The sequence below is a fragment of the Nerophis ophidion genome, linkage group LG26 (assembly GCF_033978795.1).
Source record: "Nerophis ophidion isolate RoL-2023_Sa linkage group LG26, RoL_Noph_v1.0, whole genome shotgun sequence".
In the NCBI taxonomy this organism is placed as follows: Eukaryota; Metazoa; Chordata; class Actinopteri; order Syngnathiformes; family Syngnathidae; genus Nerophis; species Nerophis ophidion.
In genome coordinates, this window is record NC_084636.1 from 460,393 (window position 1) to 480,825 (window position 20,433).

At 43.7% G+C, this 20,433-nt stretch overlaps 2 protein-coding genes across 4 annotated transcripts in view; both read left to right on the top strand.

Moving 5' to 3' along the window:
- The first annotated feature begins 461 nt into the window (after positions 1 to 461).
- Positions 462 to 20,078, top strand: LOC133543864 (thimet oligopeptidase-like). Of its 2 annotated transcripts, XM_061888723.1 has the most exons (14): positions 462 to 617; positions 1,327 to 1,533; positions 1,943 to 2,091; positions 3,707 to 3,814; positions 3,942 to 4,044; positions 4,120 to 4,277; positions 4,343 to 4,478; positions 7,320 to 7,462; positions 12,567 to 12,790; positions 12,864 to 13,065; positions 16,650 to 16,836; positions 19,428 to 19,556; positions 19,622 to 19,758; positions 19,819 to 20,078. In XM_061888723.1, exons 1-14 carry the CDS (start codon positions 605 to 607, stop codon positions 19,978 to 19,980), a joined length of 2,058 nt encoding a protein of 685 aa, XP_061744707.1. In that variant the 5' UTR covers positions 462 to 604; the 3' UTR covers positions 19,981 to 20,078. The 2 variants fall into 2 exon arrangements, with proteins under 2 accessions (XP_061744707.1, XP_061744706.1); XM_061888722.1 differs by lacking the exons at positions 19,428 to 19,556; positions 19,622 to 19,758; positions 19,819 to 20,078 and adding an exon at positions 17,640 to 18,916.
- A 37-nt stretch (positions 20,079 to 20,115) lies between these two features.
- The window catches only part of LOC133543863 (NACHT domain- and WD repeat-containing protein 1-like), a 38,211-nt gene continuing 37,893 nt past the window's right edge, over positions 20,116 to 20,433 (top strand). Inside the window, exon 1 of one of the 2 annotated variants that reach the window (XM_061888720.1) lies at positions 20,116 to 20,262. The gene's annotated coding sequence lies outside the window, so the exon portion shown is untranslated. The remainder of the gene's footprint in view (positions 20,263 to 20,433) is intronic. The other variant, XM_061888721.1, reaches the window with a different exon arrangement.

The following is a 20,433-nucleotide window of genomic DNA, read 5'->3' on the forward strand; positions in this document are numbered from 1 at the left end:
CACTCCATCCTGTTTTTAAATATGTTTTTCATGATCGCTTATACAGCATGTAACCCTTTCACATGACAGCCACATTTGCACTGTTTCAAGTAAACAAACAGTAGCTTAATGGGACCCAAAGGTCAGAAGAGCCCGGATGTGCCTCTGTCACGTGATTGCAACCCACCTACGGGATCTCTCTGTTGTTGTCCGAGCAAATCCTCATTAAATAACTTTAAAACATAAACACGATAACATGACGACAAATTAAAAAAAAGTGTACTTTATACGTACATTATAGCATTTCAGGTTTTAAAAAAAAAAATCTATACCGGAAGTGTCTACCCTGACTTAAAGAAGTTGGAAATATTTATTGGGTGTTACCAATTAATGGTCAATCGTACGGACTACGTACTGTATTGTGCAAAGTGTCAATCAATCAATCAATCAATCAAAGCGCTCTTTTGTATGTATAACACATCCGTACCGATGTTCCGGGTATTTTGGAGCCTTTCGAGTTTTATTTTGAAATGAAAACCGGAACACCCCGGGCTCACGTTTTCTCGCCTCATGGCGCTTTGTGACACACGCACTGATAAGTGACTCTTGGAATCAACTCGTCGATATGGGGCCGACAGGTCAGTGCTAAAGTAACATTCTTCAAACAAACAAACAAAAAAATCCCTAAAACTAAATCTGGCCTGTCAGCTTGACTTTTGTATTTTTGTCTTCTTAAGGTTGCGTCAGTCTTTTAAAACTGTTAGCCGCTATGTCGCTAGCTGTAATGACGATGTAGCGAGCTAATTGCTGCATTTACAAAGACAAAGTTGCTGCCTCCGCTGCATTTACAAAGACAAAGTTGCTGCCTCCGCTGCATTTACAAAGACAAAGTTGCTGCCTCCGCTGCATTTACAAAGACAAAGTTGCTGCCTCCGCTGCATTTACTAAGACAAAGTTGCCTAGAAAAAGTAGCTAGCTGCCATGACGATGAAGCAAGCTTGCTGCATTTACAAAGACAACGTTACGTACAAAATGTCTTTGAAATCAAGATAACTGATGGATATATATGTTATTCATCCTACAGAAGTATATCTAGTTCATCCTGTTAGGGAAATAGTGGATGATTTCCTAATATTACTGAAGTTGCTCATTTAAATGTGTTTAACAGTCTATTTCAGTTATTTCATAGATTGGTTTGTGTAAACATTAAACATGTTATATTACAGGAAGCTTCAAATGACAATAAGACATGCACGATAATTGCTTAATGATATAATTCAACACATAGTATTGTAGAGAATGGCATGTATTATTGTCATCAGGCGCTGGTCATGTGATCTCTTGCAGGTGAAGTGGTGATGGGTGCTCCAACCCTCGTGTGCTCCCAGAACCGCCTGCGATGGGATCTGGGCGCAGAAGAGATCCTCAAGAAGGCCGACGAGCTCATCGCCAGCACCGAGGATGCTTACAACCGCGTCGGCGCTCTGGCCTTGGACGCAGTCACCTTCGAGAACACGCTCAAGGTGCTCGCCGACGTGGAGGTGGAGTACACGGGTCAGTATTCGCCCGTCACCGTGGCAACGCAGGATCAAGTCAAACTTGGGGCAGGTTTAATTTCAATAACAGTTGTCTTGCTGGTGTTTGGTGATGTGGCGTGCGTCCCGATGGTTCCGTGCACAGTCCACACGAATGTAAAGAAAGGCCACACAAAGGCAAACAATGTGTAAGCGCAGTCGTTGAGCCAGGCAGGATCGCTGAGTTGGCGTTTGGCGCAGCGATGTAAAGCCCATCCTAATCAGCGCTTTGTTCAGCCACCAACAAAAACAAGCTTTTGACTCCATTTTTATTCTGCTGTATGAACACACTCATTTAAAACATTGATTAAAACACACACATTGTTGGCATGATGAGCAGTGATGCTAGCAATAAGTGTGTTTCTAACCCAGTTCCACTCATGTCCCAGTCCAGAGGAACATGCTGGACTTCCCGCAGCACGTTTCGCCGAACAAGGAAGTGCGTACGGCGAGCACGGCGGCGGACAAGCAGCTGTCAGAGTTCGACGTGGAAATGAGCATGAGGGAAGACGTGTACCAGAGGATCGTGGCCCTGGAGGTGAGCTAGCGACTGTCCTGTCAGGCATCAACCTTACCCAAAAAAGGAGCAGCCGCTAAGATGGGTACCAAATCGGGTATTTTTTTGGCATAGACCAAATCCTGCGGGCAGAGATTCAGGTAAAATCCAACGGTATCTGTGTTGCACACGACATCACGCCCGGTTTGCAATTCAGCACTTGGTGATCACTCCAGCAGCACTGAGAGTAGACTCAGCCAAACTACCTCTATGTCACGGGTGACTAAAGTGCGGCTTGGGGGCCTATATTAGCCTGCAGCTGTTTTTTATTGACCTTCAACAGATTTTTTAAATAAAATTAACGTATTTTTTTCGGACTATAAGGCACACTTAAAATCCTTTAATTTTCTTAAAAATCGACAGTGCGCCTCATAACCCGGTGCGCCTAATGTAGGGAATATTTTTGGTTGTGCTTACCGACTTCAAAACCAACTTTTCTTACCTTCTGGTACCTGCTGACGTGTATTTGGGATCTGCATAAGTCCTGAAAATGTGCGCACATTCGCCATTGTAGTCCGTGACGATACCGTAGCCGATAAGCTTCTTCCTTTTATCTACCTTCAGACTAATGGCACTTTTAAATTTGGATTAATCATGATAAATCTCAAGTATAATTAGTACTATTACCTGCGTGCATAATTTGAAATAACTTAAATCAACAAAACAAATACCCAATATTTGAACAAGTCTGATTTTATTGTTAGAATAGATTAAAACTTAATAGTGCAAAAAGAAATTGTGCAATTAATCCGCAATATTTTTAGTGATTAATTGCATGAGTTAAATTCTTTTTGACAGCCCTAATTATTAACTATTACACTAATCTCCTTTGTCACCTATAACACAAAGCTAAAGTGGATTATTTGTTCAGCTCGTATTAACGTACACTGGTTTGCTTTTTTTGGGGCTTCACGGTGGGAGAGGGGTTAGTGCGTCTGCCTCACAATACGAACGTCCTGAGTAATCTTGGGTTCAATCCTGGGCTCGGGATCTTTCTGTGTGGAGTTTGCATGTTCTCCCCGTGAATGCGTGGGTTCCCTCTGGGTACTCCGGCTTCCTCCCACCTCCAAAGACATGCACCTGGGGATAGGCCCCTCCCACCTCCAAAGACATGCACCTGGGGATAGGTTAATTGGCAACACTAAATGGTCCCTAGTTTGTGAATATGAGTGTGAATGTTGTCTGTCTATCTGTGTTGGCCCTGCGATGAGGTGGCGACTTGTCCAGGGTGTACCTCGCCTTTTGCCCGATTGTAGCTGAGATAGGCACCAGTGCCCCCGCGACCTCAAAGGGAATAGGCGGTAAAAGATGGGTGGATGGTTTGCTTTTAGCATTTAAATTGTACAAAATGTTTCAAAGTAGCCTCCCACATCCTTTAATTTTTCTGAATACAGCCCTAGCTGGAAAAAACTGCTCTAGGTAATGTTGTAATTTTCAATGCCAACAAAATGTATTTATTAGCACACACAGAAGTACCAAAGACTAGTACTGGCATTGATTCTCAGGTACCGGGTGTCTGCACTGTATCGTTTCAAATGTGAACGATGCCCATCCCAAGCAGTCACTAGTTATTAGTCCAGGACCTTTTTGTCCGCAGAAGAAGACCGAAACCAGCAGCCTGACTTCCGAGTCCAAGCGTTACATGGAGCGGCTCATCAAATTGGGCAAGAGAAATGGACTCCACCTGCCTAAAGAGACGCAAGAGGTGGACCATATTGGGTTTTGGTCTTGAAAGCTCTTGTAGTCTTTGACTGAATGTGGTGTGTGTGTGTGTGTGTGTGTGTGTGTGTGTGTGTGTGTGTGTGTGTGTGTGCGTGCGTGTGCTGGCGTAGGAGATTAAAAGCATCAAGAAGAAGCTGAGCAGCCTGTGCATCGACTTCAACAAGAACTTGAACGAGGACACCACCAGTCTGTCCTTCAGCAGGGAGGAACTGGGTGAGAACCGGGTGTCTGGTTATAGCTGCCGCCTGGAGCGATTCTCCTAAGTGTGTGTTCCTTTGCTGGGTGCAGGCGGACTCCCGGAGGACTTCCTGAGCTCGCTGGAGAAAGATGGAGACAATCTGAAGCTGACCCTGAAGTATCCACACTACTTCCCCACCATGAAGAAATGCTTCGTCCCAGAAACCCGCAAGAAACTGGAGGAGGCCTTCAACTCGCGCTGCAGAGAGGTGGATTCCTCAACTCCTTCTTGACGCCACAGGACATGACGCGTGTTTTTGGTGTGTGTGTGCAGGAGAACTCTGTCATCCTGAAAGAGTTGGTGGAGCTTCGAGCCCGCAAGAGTTCTCTGCTTGGTTTCAGCACCCACGCCGACTTTGTGCTGGAGATGAACATGGCCAAGTCTGGCAAGCAGGTGGCCGCCTTCCTAGGTAAGGATCACGCCTCAAAAAAGGCTGGGCCATAGGGCGGAAAACTATCACGATATAAGTGTTGAATATCGGTCTATCGATCGTTTTTTATGGCCTATCGAAATTAAGGATGAACAGAATAGTATATTAAATGTAATATTTTTTTATTTCAAATGTAACCTTCCTTTGATTAAAATCGTTTCAGAAACGAAAGGAATTGTCAACACAAACTTGGAAAACATTCAATGTGAACAAAGTTCTAAAATTACATAGAACAATTAACAATGCCCTCTTAAAATTAAGGTGCAAAAATAATTGTTGAAAATAGTGCAACCTTTCAAACTGATACATAGAGAGAACTGAAAATAATTATTTTTTGCAGGTTTAGTGCCAGGAAGTTACCCCTGTGTAACATTTATTTGATCTGTTATTCTTATTAAAGTATGGAAATGAATTGATGCTATGAAGTCATTATTATTTTGATATCACTGGACCAAATTACTATTATTTTTAGGTATGTTATATTTTGTCATTAATTGTATTTATACAGTGCTGCACTTTAGTTCCTACCTGTTGCACCAAACAGAGAATGGACACGGATTGAAAAATAAAAGAGATTATCCGTTTGAAAAAATCCCTAAAATACTTGGCCTTACTGTCAAAGTGACTTTTCTTGTTTTTTCGGCAATCTGCAGCACTCATTTTTACTTTTCTTAACCCGCGGATCATTAAATGGTTGTACTTGTATAGCGCTTTTGTACCCCTTTTTAAGGAGCCCAAAGCGCTTTGACAGTATTTCCACATTCGCCCATTCACACACTGATGGAGGGAGCTGCCATGCAAGGCGCTCCGCTCCCCTTGACCCATCAGGAGCAATGGTGAAGTGTCTTGCCCAAGGACACAACGGACGTGACTAGGATGGTAGAAGGTGGGGATTGAACCAGTAACCCTCAGATTACTAGCACAGCCACTCTACCAACTTCGCCACGCCGCCCTATTTGCTGCCTGGAGCTTTTTCACAAATGTATGAAAATGTAAAAACATTGGGGAAAAACTATATTTTTTGTTTTGATATGGTTTCTGTATGAGGACAAACATTGTGAATGTTTTCAAATGCTGTAAACATGTGCAGAATAAATATGAAATGTTAACATTTCTGTGGCTTAAGATCTGCTTCAGCCTGCGACACACGCCTTTCCTTCAGCACAGTGTGGTGCCAGGCAGGTGGCTGTGGCAAACAAAACAAATAGCTGTGCCAGCCTTCATTCTAAGGCTTATTACATAGGGCTTATTTGATGCTATTGCTGCTCCAGACAGATTTTTAGTTTTTCTTTTGTCCAGTATGGCTCTTTCAACATATGTCCTGATGCAAAGAATCAACCGCGACACAACGAGATGGCGCAACCAAACTTGATAGTTGATATTGTTTCCTGATCAATGATCACTTCCTTCGTTGCCAGAGCAGGTGTGCCTTTTTTAATGCTCACAACCTCGCTTGGCAACCTTCAGTTTTTTCCGCTATAGAAGGAAAAAAAATATTGAATGCATTTTTAAAGGCCTACTGTACCTTGCCTTCCGCCCGATTGTAGCTGAGATAGGCGCCAGCGCCCCCCGCGACCCCGAAAGGGAATAAGCGGTAGGAAATGGATGGATGGATGAAATTAGATTTTCTTATCTACACGGGGATAGCAGGTCCATTCTATGTGTCGTACTTGATCATTTCGCGATATTGCCATATTTTTGCTGAAAGGATTTAGTAGAGAACATCCACGATGAAGTTTGCAACTTTTGGTGCTAACAGAAAAGCCCTGCCTTTACCGGAAGTCGCCGACGATGACGTCACATGTTTGATGGCTCCTCACATATTCACATTGTGTTTAATGGGAGCCTCCAACAAAAACAGCTATTCGGACTGAGAAAACGACAATTTCCCCATTAATTTGAGCGAAGATGAAAGATTCGTGTTTGAGGATATTGATAGCAGTGGACTAGAAAAAAAAAACAAAAAAAAACGCAATTGCATTGGGACGGATTCCGATGTTTTTAGACACATTTACTAGGATAATTCTGGGAAATCCCTTATCTTTCTATTGTGTTGCTAGTGTTTTAGTGAGTTAAATAGTACCTGATAGTCGGAGGTGTGTGTCTCCACGGCCGGGTGTTTTGAGGCAGTGTCTGATGAAAGTCGACGGCAGCTATGGACGGCACAAGCTCAGCTGATCTCCAGTAAGGAGCGACTTTTTACCACAATTTTCTCACCGAAACCTACTGGTTGACATTCGGTCGGGATCCATGTCCGCTCTGATCCATAGTAAAGTTTCACCTCCGGGAATTTTAAACAAGGAATCACCGTGTGTTTGTGTGGCTAAAGGCTAAAGCTTCCCAGCTCCATCGTTCTACTTTGACTTCTCCAATATTAATTGAACAAATTACAAAAGATTTAGCAATACAGATGTCCAAAATACTGTGTAATTATGCGGTTAAAGCAGACGACTTTTAGCTGTGTGTGTGTGCAGCGCTCATACTTCCTATAAACCCGTGACGTCACGCGTACACGTCATCATTACACCACGTTTTCAAGAAAAAATTCCTGGGAAATTTAAAATTGTAATTTAGTAAAGTAAAAAGGCCGTATTGGCATGTGTTGCAATGTTAATATTTCATCATTGATATATAAACTATCAGACTGCGTGGTGGGTAGTAGTGGCTTTCAGTAGGCCTTTAAATTGATATTGATTGCATGTCTGTCGCAGTATAAATTAATATTGTTTTATCGGCCAGCCCGCCTCAAACGTCTCCGTGTCGTCTGTTTTGAACCTGAATCCGGATGCTCGCAAAGCTTTCTCATCTCATTCTTCTCAGAGGAACTGGCCCGTAAGCTTAAGTCTCTGGGTGAAGAAGAACGTGCTGTACTTCTCAAACTGAAGGAGGAAGAGTGCAAGAAGAGAGATCTTGTCTTCAGTGGAGACCTGCACGCCTGGGATACTCGCTACTTCATGACCCAGGTGAGGCCTTTTGTGAACCATGGAGGGCAGGAATCACACTAGTCAAGCCTCTGTGTTCGGTTGAAAATTTTCAGAGATACTTTAACATTTTTGCAGCTAATTCCTAAAAATGCTACCTTGTTGCCTGGCATATTTATTTTTAGTCCCCCGGCCTACAAAAAGTTAGCAGCTAATCATGTGTTTCCATACACTGCCCCTCTAAGGTAGTATATAATAATAATAATCACCTCCATTTAGGGTGATGGATGATGTACTTGATTGATTGAAATTGATTTAAACTTTTATTAGTAGATTGCACAATACAGTAAATATTCTGTACAATTGACCATTAAATGGCAACACCCCAATAAGTTTTTCAACTTGTTTAAGTCGGGGTCCACGTTAATCAATTCATGGTATATACAAACTCTCATTTCCATAAGAGTTGGGAAATTGTGTTGGATGTAAATATAAACGGAAATCATTTTCAAGCCATATTCAGTTGAATATGCTACAAAGACAACATATTTGATGTTCAAACTGATAAACATTTTTTTTTTTTTGCAAATAATCATTAACTTTAGAATTTGATGCCTGCAACACGTGACAAAGAAGTTGGGAAAGGTGGCAATAAATACTGATAAAGTTGAGGAATGCTCATCAAACACTTATTTGGAACATCCCACAGGTGTGCAGGCTAATTGGGAACAGGTGGGTGCCATGATTGGCTATAAAAACAGCTTCCCCAAAAATGCTCAGTCTTTCACAAGAAAGGATGGGCGAGGTACACCCCTTTGTCCACAACTGCGTGAGCAAATAGTCAAAACAGTTTAAGAACATTTCTCAAAGTGCAATTGCAAGAAATTTAGGGATTTCAACATCTACGCTCCATAATATCATCAAAAGGTTCAGAGAATCTGGAGAAATCACTCCACGTAAGCGGCATGGCTGGAAACCAACACTGAATGGCCCTGACCTTCCATCCCTCAGACGGCACTGTATCAAAAACCGACATCAATCTCTAAAGGATATCACCACATGGGCTCAAGAACACTTGAGAAAACCACTGTCACTAAATACAGTTTGTTGCTATATTTGTAAGTGCAAGTTAAAGCTCTACTATGCAAAGCGAAAGCCATTTATCAACATCTAATAACGCTGCTGGTTTCTCTGGGCCCGAGATCATCTAAGATGGACTGATGCAAAGTGGAAAAGTGTTCTGTGGTCTGACGAGTCCACATTTCAAATTGTTTTTGGGAGTCCACATTTCAAATTGTTTTTGGAAATATTTGACATCGTGTCATCCGGACCAAAGGGGAAGCGAACCATCCAGACTGTTATCCACGCAAAGTTCAAAAGGCAGCATGTGTGATGGTATGGGGGTGCATTAGTGCCCAAAGCATGGGTAACTTACACATCTGTGAAGGCACCATTAATGCTGAAAGGTACATACAGCTTTTGGAACAACATATGTTGTCATCTAAGGACCGTCTTTTTCATGGACGCCCCTACTTATTTCAGCAAGACAATACCAAGCCACATTCAGCACGTGTTACAACATCGTGGCTTCGTAACAAAAAAGTGCGGGTACTTTCCTGGCCCGCCTGGAGTCCAGACCTGTCTCCCATGGAAAATGTGTGGCGATTATGAAGCGTAAAATACGACAGCGGAGACCCCAGACTGTTGAAGGACTGAAGCTCTACATAAGACAAGAATGGGAAATAATTCCACTTTCAAAGCTTCAATAATTAATTCCCTCAGTTCCCAAATGTTTATTGAGTGTTGTTAAAAGAAAAGGTGATGTAACACAGTGGTGAACATGCCCTTTCCCAACTACTTTGGCACGGGTTGCAGCCATGAAATTCTAAGTTAATTATTATTTGCAAAAAAAATTAAAGTCTATGAGTTTGAACATCAAATATGTTGTATTTGTAGTGCATTCAACTGCTTATGGGTTGAAAAGGATTTGCAAATCATTGTATTCTGTTTTTATTTACCTCTAACACAATTTCCCAACTCATATGGAAACGGGGTTTGTACGATACAATTGATATACATTTGACATTAGCTTCATTACATCACGATTGCACATACAAATATGCATGAAAACACTACTATAGACATCACACATGGGACAGTTTAGTAAGTATAAACAATTTTACCTATACTGTAAAACTTACAAACATTTCTTGGATTGATGAACGAAGAGTCCATAACGGTATAAACGCCAGGCATGGCTAGAAGACTGAACGGCAAGACGGTTGAAAAAAAACAAAACACACTACCAATAAATGGAAGGACACTGCAGCACCTACAGTGAGCACATTTGTCCAAAAGATGGTGCCATACTACAAACAAAACACCCTTTGAGTGTTTTTGCCTATTTTTTTTATTTTTGTTATTATTTTTATTACTGCTGTTAGCGCAGAAACATCAATAAATTAGCCACTCAATCGTATAAACCGCATGGGTTCAAAGTTTAGGAAAAAAGTAGCGGCTTACAGTCCAGTATTTACAGTATATCGACAGTAACAATACAAGTAGTATCGTATCAGATCAATACCACAGTGGTTAGATCAATATTCTTTACTATCAAAAACCTTTTTTTTTTCATTTTGTTATTGTTAACAAATTAAGGAAATATGTTGAGATAGGAGGATTTTATAGTTAAAAACCCTAAAGATTAGGGCCAGTAGTAGAAAATAAATTAAATATTTAAATGTTATTGTTACACCGACATCCTTTGTTTTTGTACGGGAGCCTGTAAAGGACTGTATTTTTCACCTTAGGGGGATGACTCGAATTATACACTATTATTTAAGAATCTAATCTAAGAGAGAGTGAGAGGAGGCGGCTTATAAAGTTTAACAATTTACTATATACCCAATTAAACATACAATAATCAGACATTAATTACACTTCAATCACTTTCCCCACTCACACGCTACCTCCCCAGTAGAACAACCCACACTAAACCAATCACACAACACACACACACAGTCCAACCTGGGCCCCTTTGTCCTTTGCGGTCCTGATGAATCGGTGGTGCACTTAGGGGTAGTGAGTTGCAACTGCTGGATGCAAAGGGGGCGTTGGAGAGGGGGGACACCTCCCGTTGTGGAGTAGAGATGGCGGGGGAAAGCACGGCCGTGCTTCCGTTAGCACGACTCAGGAGGTCTAGTCTGCAGCGAGAGGAGAACCAGCCTCGTCGTGGGTCACCTCTCTGTCGACAAGTCCCTGAGTGCGTGCAATGGACACGCCAACTTCGCGTGTCCACGTCCATCGTAGCAACAGTAGCACACAACTAAATTCGCTATACTGTCCCACACTCGCTCTCCAAACTATACAGTCACCGGGGAGCGGGTCTATATTAACATACTTAAGGATAAACGTCACTAAATCTGCCGTTAGTTAAAGGGGAACATCATCACAATTTCAAAAGGGTTAAAAACAATAAAAATCAGTTCCCAGTGGCTTGTTGTATTTTTTTGAAGTTTTTTTCAAAATTTTACCGGTCTCGGAATATCCCTAAATAAAGCTTCAAAGTGCCTTATTTTCGACTCTCTGCGAAGACACTGGCCATTTCCCTGTGACGTCATACAGTGCTGCCAATGTAAACAAACAATGGGAATACCACAGCAAGATATAGCGACATTAGCTCCGATTCAAACTCGGATTTCAGCGACTTAAGCGATTCAACAGATTACGCATGTATTGAAACAGATGGTTGGAGTATGAAAATATTGAAGAAGAAACTGAAGCTATTGAGCAAATAGCTATTGACGCTATTCATAGCCATAGCATGGCCGAATAGCTGCGTTAGCATCGCCAGTAAAATGTGCGGACCAAACGATCAGGACTTTCGCATCTTTTGACACTGGAGCAACTTAAATCCGTCGATTGGTAAGTGTTTTTTTTGCATTAAAAGTGGGTGGAAGGAAACATAATATAGTTGCAAATGCATCTACAGATTATCCATACATCTCTGTGCCATGTCTGTCTTAGCATCGCCGGTCAAATGTGGAGACACTCCGGTACATTCAATGGGGGTCTGGCGGCAGACACTTTGGCATCTTGGGGCCAGTGGTGCAACTTGAATCCCTCCCTGTTAGTGTTGTTACACCCTCCGACAACACACCGTCGAGGCATGATGTCTCCAAGGTTCCAAAAAATAGTCAAAAAAACAGAAAATAACAGAGCTGAGACCCGGTGTTAGTAATGTGTTGATAAAGGAAAATGGTGGGTGTGTTACTTCGGCAACGTCACATTCTGACGTCATCGCCTCCAGACCGATAAACAGAAAGGCGTTTAATTCGCCAAAATTCACCCATTTAGAGTTCGGAAATCGGTTAAAAAAATAGATGGTTTTTTTTCTGCGCCATCAAGGTATATATTGACGCTTACATAGGTCTGCTGATAATGTTTCCCTTTAAGTCACAGTGCAGCGCACAAACACAAGTGCTAGCTGCGGTTAGCTTACTAGCCGTTAGCATGCACTTCACGTATCCTGGCAACGTGAAGAGCCCAAATGTCCTAAACTTAAACGAAATGATACACGGTCACTTATAACACTCTGAACTAATAATACTCTTACTGTGGTTCTTTTCCAATCTGCAATAGTGGTAAACTGTCTTCCATCCATGTACTACCGACGCTGCACTGCACTGCTAGTGCCGGAACTCTTTTAAACCTTTTTTCTACCAGCTACCAATCTCTGATTATTTTTGAAAATTTGAAGGATCAGTAGCCACGTTGGTAGTATCGGCGAAAAAAAATGTATGGCAAATAAACTGCATGTCTTTGTATGTTAAGTATCACAATCACTTGAAGACAAAGATAAATGTGTTACGCACAGAGAAAGAAAATGGGCAACTAGTTTAAATATCGTATTGATATTGTTAATCTGTCGATAACACTCACCATAAATAAATTGAAAAAAATTACAGTTAATACATGAGATTGGCCTCGGACGATCCCACTCATAGATTATTGTAATGGGCAGAATAAAATCCATATAGGAACACCCCTAGATAACCCTGATGTATAGTCTTTGTGAGCTTGGTAGATGCAGATCTGAAACACAACAATGCGCTTGTTTTATCTCATTGCTGCTTCCTTCTTCCAGGTGGAGGAGACGCAGTACGTGGTGGACCAGAACCTTTTGAAGGAGTATTTTCCCATGGAGGTGGTGACTCAGGGACTGTTGGACATCTACCAGGAGCTTCTGGCTTTGACCTTTGAGCTGGTGGATGGCGCCCCCGTGTGGCACCCAGATGTGAAGCTCTACTCCGTGAAAGACCGCAGCTTAGGTCACGAGGTTGGCCAGTTCTACCTGGACCTCTACCCGAGGTGATGACCGAGATCTCCCAGGGTCAGCTGGCACCAGCACTGGTCTTCTGAGTCTTTTGTTGTGTTCCACCAGGGAGGGCAAGTACGGGCACGCCGCCTGTTTTGGCCTGCAGCCTGGCTGCCTGCTGCCAAACGGCGCTCGGCAGATGTCGGTGGCGGCCATGGTGGCCAACTTCAGCAAACCCACGGCCGACGCTCCGTCCTTGCTGCAGCACGACGAGGTGGAGACATACTTCCACGAGTTTGGACACGTCATGCATCAGCTGTGTGCTGAGGTTAGCGTTTACGTTGTCACACTACATCTTAAAGCAATGGCGATGTAATGCTTCGCAACAACCACCAGAGGGTGGGAATACATATATACAGTCATCTCCGGTTTGTTCCATTCAGTCCGAGCTGCCCTTGTCGTCATTGTATATCATTTTGGTTCTTGATGTAGGGAACCAAGGATTCATAGATGTAGCATACAGTCGTCTAGCTAGTTCCTTTTTATCATAGCATTGAGAAAGTTCACCTTTTCTGGGAGATGGCACACAACTTCCTCCGGCGCTTAAGTTTGGCACCAGAATATTTAGAAGGCACAGAACTTTTGGGAAACGCAGTAGGGCTTGAAACAAATAAATAAATAAATTATATTATTCTATGCCCCAAGTGGAGGAGTTCAAGTACCTAAGAGTCTTGTTCACGAGTGGGAGAAGAATGGATCGTGAGATCGACAGGCGGATCGGTGCGGCGTCTTCAGTAATGCGGACGTTGTACCGATCCGTTGTGGTGAAGAAGGAGCTGAGCCAGAAGGCAAAGCTCTCAATTTACCGGTCGATCTACGTAGATCGACCGGTAAATCCACATGGAGAGGAGCCAGATGTGGTGGTTCAGGCATCTGGTCAGGATGCCACCCGAACGCCTCCCCAGGGAGGTGTTTAGGGCACGTCCAAACGGTAGGAGGCCACGGGGAAGACCCAGGACACGTTTGGAAGACTATGTCTCCCAGCTGGCCTGGGAATGCCTCGGGATCCCCCGGGAAGAGCTAGACGAAGTGACTGGGGAGAGGGAAGTTTGGGCTTCCCTGCTTAGGCTGCTGCCCCCGCGACCCGACCTCGGATAATCGGAAAAAGATGGATGGATGGATATGGATATGGAAGTTACACCACTGATGCAACAGTAGCTGAGCCAATCAGCTCGCAGGATACAGTCCGCTGGTTGGTCCTTCTCAACCAATAGTGTGCCGTGTACAACCTTATGTGGGCAAAGTAGCTTTTAGCAAAGTGGTGTAACAACTAATATATAACATACAGTTGCAGATTTCCTCCTTAATGTCACTAAACATGGTGCAGTGCCACAGCAAAATCATAGCCACTACAGCTTGAAAATAAGTTTTTATTTTGTTTTTTTACGAGAAACCAAATTAAAGTAATATAAAGTATTGTAGCCTCCAGAAGAAGTCACACTAAGTCCAAAGCCATTTTTAACCTTTATTGCCAATCTAATAACAACCGGCCCAATTCCAACAGGTTTTACTTTTGTGTCCGTGCTTCCCCATACAAGCAACACTTCCTCTTGGGGCTGCATGGCGTGGTGAGAGCAGCCGTGCCAGAAACCTGAGGGTTGCAGGTTCGCTCCCCGCCTCTTGCAATCCAAATCACTGCTGTTGTGTCCTTGGGCAGGACACTTTACCCTTGCCCCCAGTGCCGCTCACACTGGTGAATGAATGATGAATGATGAATGATAGGTGGTGGTCGGAGTAGTTTACAACCAATGACGGCTTCTCACTTCTCTGTGAAGCACTTTGAGTGTCTAGAATAGCGCTATATAAATCTAATCCATTATTCTTAGAATAGCGCTATATAAATCTAATCTATTATTATTATTATTATTCTCCGCCAATCCGAAACAGCGCTGCTGAAAAGGGATGTTGTGACGAAGTAGATAAGATGCACGCAAATGTCTGCAGTGTAGTCAGCATGTCTGCGATGTTGATGTAATTTGATGGATCCCAGATATACCGGCATACAACCATCTACATAATGTGGCAGCTTTTAAAGAGAGAATGTCCAACTGGACTTTAGTTTCTAAACACGAGTACAGTCTATAATAGAAAAAGATGCCAAATATGTTGCTAAAGAAAAAATCATTAAAACGGCTCTAGGCACTTCAAAAAATCTCAACAAAGTATGTTTTACAATAAGCAGCAACAATTAAAACATTAAAGCTGCAAGCAGTGATGGACTGTACCGCTTTGGCTGCTGCCCCCGCGACCCAAGCCCAGATAAGCGGTCGAAGATGGATGGATGGATTATTACACAGAAAAAAGGTGTATACACATGTGTTATACATCAGTCTCATAGTAATAACAGTTGTAAAGTGGCTTGGGCATTTATAAGGATGCCTTGGTGCCGCCATTTTGAGAGACTAATGCATTGTGAAAGGAATGCAGCTGTTGTATTGAGGTGGGAATAGCAAACTTCCTGTTGATTTTAGTTGCGGGTGGTCAGTGTATGAAATATAGGTCTCAGTGAGACCTATATTGAGGTTTTTGTTTCATATGTGTATGACAGTCCTACAGTGAGTTAGAAGCAGTTTTGTCTGAGCAGGAAGACACCATTTTGTGACAGCAGCAGTGCTCCAGCACTAGCGCACCAGTTCTTTGCGGGCTCATAAAATCCAAACCACGGTATGAATTTAAACTCTTTCATCAACTTTTAATCAGAAGGGTTCAATCTCTCTTGTGTGTTTATTTGAAGCCAACTTTTGTATTGAAGTGGGAATAACAAACTTCCTTTTAGCCGGGAGCTGTCAGTGTATGAAATATAGGTCTAACTGAGACCTATGTGGTGGTTTTTGTTTCATGTTTCTACGACATCCCTACTGGAAGTTAGACAGTTTTATCTGTTTTTTCTTCCAAGGGGGCGCTAGAGCGCAATTTTGAGTTTTGGGGTTTGGTTTTTTGATTAGATCGCAATGTTTGCCAGTCCTGATGTGTGTGTCAAATTTGGTGAGTTTTGAAGCATGTTAAGGGGGTCAAATTACAGCTCAAATAGGCGGCGGTATAATAATAATAATAAAGAATAATAATAAAACCTTAGAAATTCAATAGGGTCCTCTGTCCCAAAGGGACATCGGTCCCTAAATATAATATAAAACATTATATGTTAATCCCAATGACTAAAACAGGTTATTTTTTTAATGTATGTCGGGATTTTTTTTGCCTTTTTAAAGAAAATCTTATAACTGCAAATTACACGACGACGTCGTCATGGTGTCCACGCCCCCACTGCCACAGGTATTTTGGCAATTGAGGGGAAACCCAGAGTAGGGCTAGGCAAACATATGATGGTGATTGATTGCAGGTTGATCACGATGATCAGCTGTTCCCATAAAATAAGTGGATGAAACATGACTGTTAGACAATACCACAGTAGTGATGCAGCAGTACTTAGTATAATCCTGCACAAGACAATCTTTGTGTGTGCGTGAGACTTAGATCATGTCCAATCAGCATTATGCCTCTTCCTAGTTGGAAAGGGAACCCAGAAGAACAAACTAGAGAAATATGGCTAACAGAAAAACAACATTTAGAAGGAGCAGGTACTTGAGTGACAGTCTTTAGTCTCACTTTGTGGTGCATGCCCTCAATGCAGACTTGCAGGCAGGCACAGAATGTCTTTGTGACTGAACTATTCATCCCTAGAGGGAGAACAAACTACCTGCTAATTTATTTAATGTATGTTTTATTTTTTAATTTAGATATTTTTGTAACATACTTTTTGTTTTTGCGCTGATTCAACTCCTGAGATATACATGTGAGTTGTCTTTAGTACATGTTATAAGTAGTAGCAGCTCATAAGTCATTTGACTGCAGGCAGACTACGCTATGTTCAGCGGGACTCACGTGGAGCGGGACTTTGTTGAGGCTCCGTCCCAGATGTTGGAGAACTGGGTGTGGGAGAAGGAGCCTCTGCAGAGGATGTCACGTCACTACAAGACAGGAGGCGCTATTCCCGACGAGCTGCTCGACAAACTCATCAAGTCCCGCTTGGCCAACACAGGTGGGTGCCAGACAGGAAGTGGATTGCAAACAGTGTTATGTTGTGACTTTTGGGGGTTTGCATTCTGTTTTTCACCTGTTTTTGGTTTGTAGACATTACTGGGCCTGATGCGTCACATCAGGCAATTAGGCCTTCTTAGCGTCATATAGATGTTCTTTTTTCCATTTAAAACAGTTCTAAAACGGTCTACATCATTTTGCATAGATTTGGTTTTACAGACCCTCTTAAAGCCGCTTCCTGACTGTCGCTTCAGAATGGTCTGTTTTGTAGGAGAATCCCACTTGAAAAGCTCCAAAAATTGGTCTCCTCAGTTCCCAAACATTTACTGAGTGTTGTTAAAAGGAAATCAGAATCAGAAGTACTTTATTAATCCCCGAGGGGAAATTAAGACTTTCAGCACAATCCCATTCAAGAGCAGACAAACATTACAGGGAGACAGAACAAGATCAAACATTACAGGGAGACAGGATCACTGACGGGTCTGCCAACTTCCTCCACCCCTTAAAAAAAAGGTGAGGAAACAAGTAAGCATTAGGGGGGGGGGGGTGAGAAAAAAAATTCAGTCTGAGCCTGTGCTCCTGGAGATGGGGTCCAAAGTGAGGCCAAGGAAGAAAAAAAACTCATAGCCATAGGGTAACACTAAAGGACAGTAAAGACATTAAAAGAGGAGAGAAGAGGCAACCAGCTGCCACTCCAGCAGTGCCACAAAATACATTGCGCACACACAATTGCACCATGCATTAACAAGCAACCAAACCAAAACATTATTTCAACATTGGTGGCCTCTGCTGTGTTCCACACAGTATTGTCTGCTGGGGTAGGGGGAGCATGGCCAGAGACAGGAGCAGACTCAACAAAGCAACCAAGAAAGCCAACTCCACCCTCAGCTGCCCACCAACTCTCGGCCAGTGTCCAGTCCGCATGGATGAGCGAGGATACGTCTAAGGAGACCGAGGTGTCAGATACCTGCTCTTTTAGCCAAGACACTGTGAAGCTTGTCCAGCTCTCCACATCTTCTCCAGACTCTGCAGTCCTGTCTCTTCATCCACATCTCCTCCAGTCTCTCCAAACTCTGCAGTCTTGTCTCTTCATCCACATCTCCTCCAGTCTCTCCAGACTCTGCAGTCCTGTCTCTTCATCCACATCTCCTCCAGTCTCTCCAGACTCTGCAGTCCTGTCTCTTCATCCACATCTCCTCCAGTCTCTCCAGACTCTGCAGTCCTGTCTCTTCATCCACATCTCCTCCAGTCTCTCCAGACTCTGCAGTCCTGTCTCTTCATCCACATCTCCTCCAGTCTCTCCAAACTCTGCAGTCCTGTCTCTTCATCCACATCTCCTCCAGTCTCTCAAGACTCTGCAGTTCTGTCTCTTCATCCACATCTCCTCCAGTCTCTCCAAACTCTGCAGTCCTGTCTCTTCATCCACATCTCCTCCAGTCTCTCCAAACTCTGCAGTCTTGTCTCTTCATCCACATCTCCTCCAGTCTCTCCAAACTCTGCAGTCTTGTCTCTTCATCCACATCTCCTCCAGTCTCTCCAAACTCTGCAGTCCTGTCTCTTCATCCACATCTCCTCCAGTCTCTCCAAACTCTGCAGCCCTGTCTCTTCATCCACATCTCCTCCAGTCTCTCCAAACTCTGCAGTCCTGTCTCTTCATCCACATCTCCTCCAGTCTCTCCAAACTCTGCAGTCTTGTCTCTTCATCCACATCTCCTCCAGTCTCTCCAAACTCTGCAGTCTTGTCTCTTCATCCACATCTCCTCCAGTCTCTCCAAACTCTGCAGTCCTGTCTCTTCATCCACATCTCCTCCAGTCTCTCCAAACTCTGCAGCCCTGTCTCTTCATCCACATCTCCTCCAGTCTCTCCAAACTCTGCAGTCCTGTCTCTTCATCCACATCTCCTCCAGTCTCTCCAAACTCTGCAGTCTTGTCTCTTCATCCACATCTCCTCCAGTCTCTCCAAACTCTGCAGTCTTGTCTCTTCATCCACATCTCCTCCAGTCTCTCCAAACTCTGCAGTCCTGTCTCTTCATCCACATCTCCTCCAGTCTCTCCAAACACTATAGTGGTGCCATCTTGGGGTAAAAAAAATGCCATGTAACACAGTGGTAAAAATGCCCCTGCAACAACTTTTTTGCAATGTGTTGCTGCCATTAAATTCTAAGTTCATGATTATTTGAAGAAAAAAAAATGAACATGAAATATTTTGTCTTTGCAGTCTATTCAATTGAATATAAGTTGAAAAGGATTTGTTGTATTCTCTTTTTATTTAGCATTTACACAATGTGACAACTTCACTGCTTTTGTATATTTAGCGGTCTAACTACTTCTAGGTCCTTCGTCTAGGTTTTGTTTCTAGTTTTTGCTTCCAATGTTTTGCTTTTTATATTGGAGTACAGCTTTTTTTAGCTTATGTTGTACTTTTTCCTTCAAGCCTAATGCTTTGACGTCTGTTACTTTTTGCCAATTTGCCTCGTCTGCTGCTGTCACATTTTTTGCAAGCAATCCGCCTCGGGTCTTGGGGTCCTGCCTCACAGCACTTAACAGAGGTGGTCAACGCTGACATGACGCTGAAGTGTTGCATGTGTGCAGGTCTCTTCAACCTGAGGCAGATCGTTCTGGCTAAAGTGGATCAGGCTCTTCACACCAGAACCGGCCTGGACCCGGCAGAGGAGTACGCACGTCTCTGCCAGGAAGTCCTGGGAATTCCTGCTTCACCAGGTGAGACGCTTCTGTTAGCAGATGTACCGACCCAGTGGTCACGTGACCGTGTGCGTGGTCTTCAGAGACCAACATGCCGGCGACATTCGGCCACTTGGCGGGCGGTTACGACGCTCAGTACTACGGCTACCTGTGGAGCGAGGTCTTCTCCATGGACATGTTCTACACTCGCTTCAAGCAGGAGGGAATCATGAATCCCAAGGTGAGCACTTCTACTGTCCTCTCTTTGGAAGTCCAAGCTTAAACAGGGCGTGTCCCGCAGGTGGGCATGGACTACAGGAAATGCATCCTGCGGCCCGGCGGCTCCGTGGACGCGTCAGCCATGTTGAAGAAGTTCCTCGGGCGCGAGCCGAGACAAGAAGCCTTCTTGCTGAGCAAAGGACTGACAGTGGACCTGGAGGCCGGCACGCCGTGTCCCTGCTGACCAACCACGTCCTTCTGCCCCTCCCCCTTTGGGGTTTACACAACTTAGGACTGGGGAAACATTGCTGACATGGAAGCAAATAAAAGGAACTGAAAGCACTTCCTGTGTGTTTGTTTTCTGGCACAACCTCCTCTGTCATCTAACTCGCAACTGCAGTTTGTTTCCTGGCTGTGATGCCGCCAAGTGTCGTCCTCTACTTCTGTGGACGTCTGACGGGCGTGAGGAAAGGGGGTCCAGTGGGAGTGAAGAGTTGACAAAAACAGCCGGAGGGGAGCCTGCAGGGTGACGCTGCCTCTTACTGGGAAAGTCTAACAAGACATTTGTTGATGCTTTCTCTCTCGTGTGTGTGTGTGTGTGTGTGTGTGTGTGTGTGTGTGTGTGTGTGTGTGTGTGTGTGTGTGTGTGTGTGTGTGTGTGTGTGGATGATGTCAGCATTTTGAAGCTCCCTGGCTT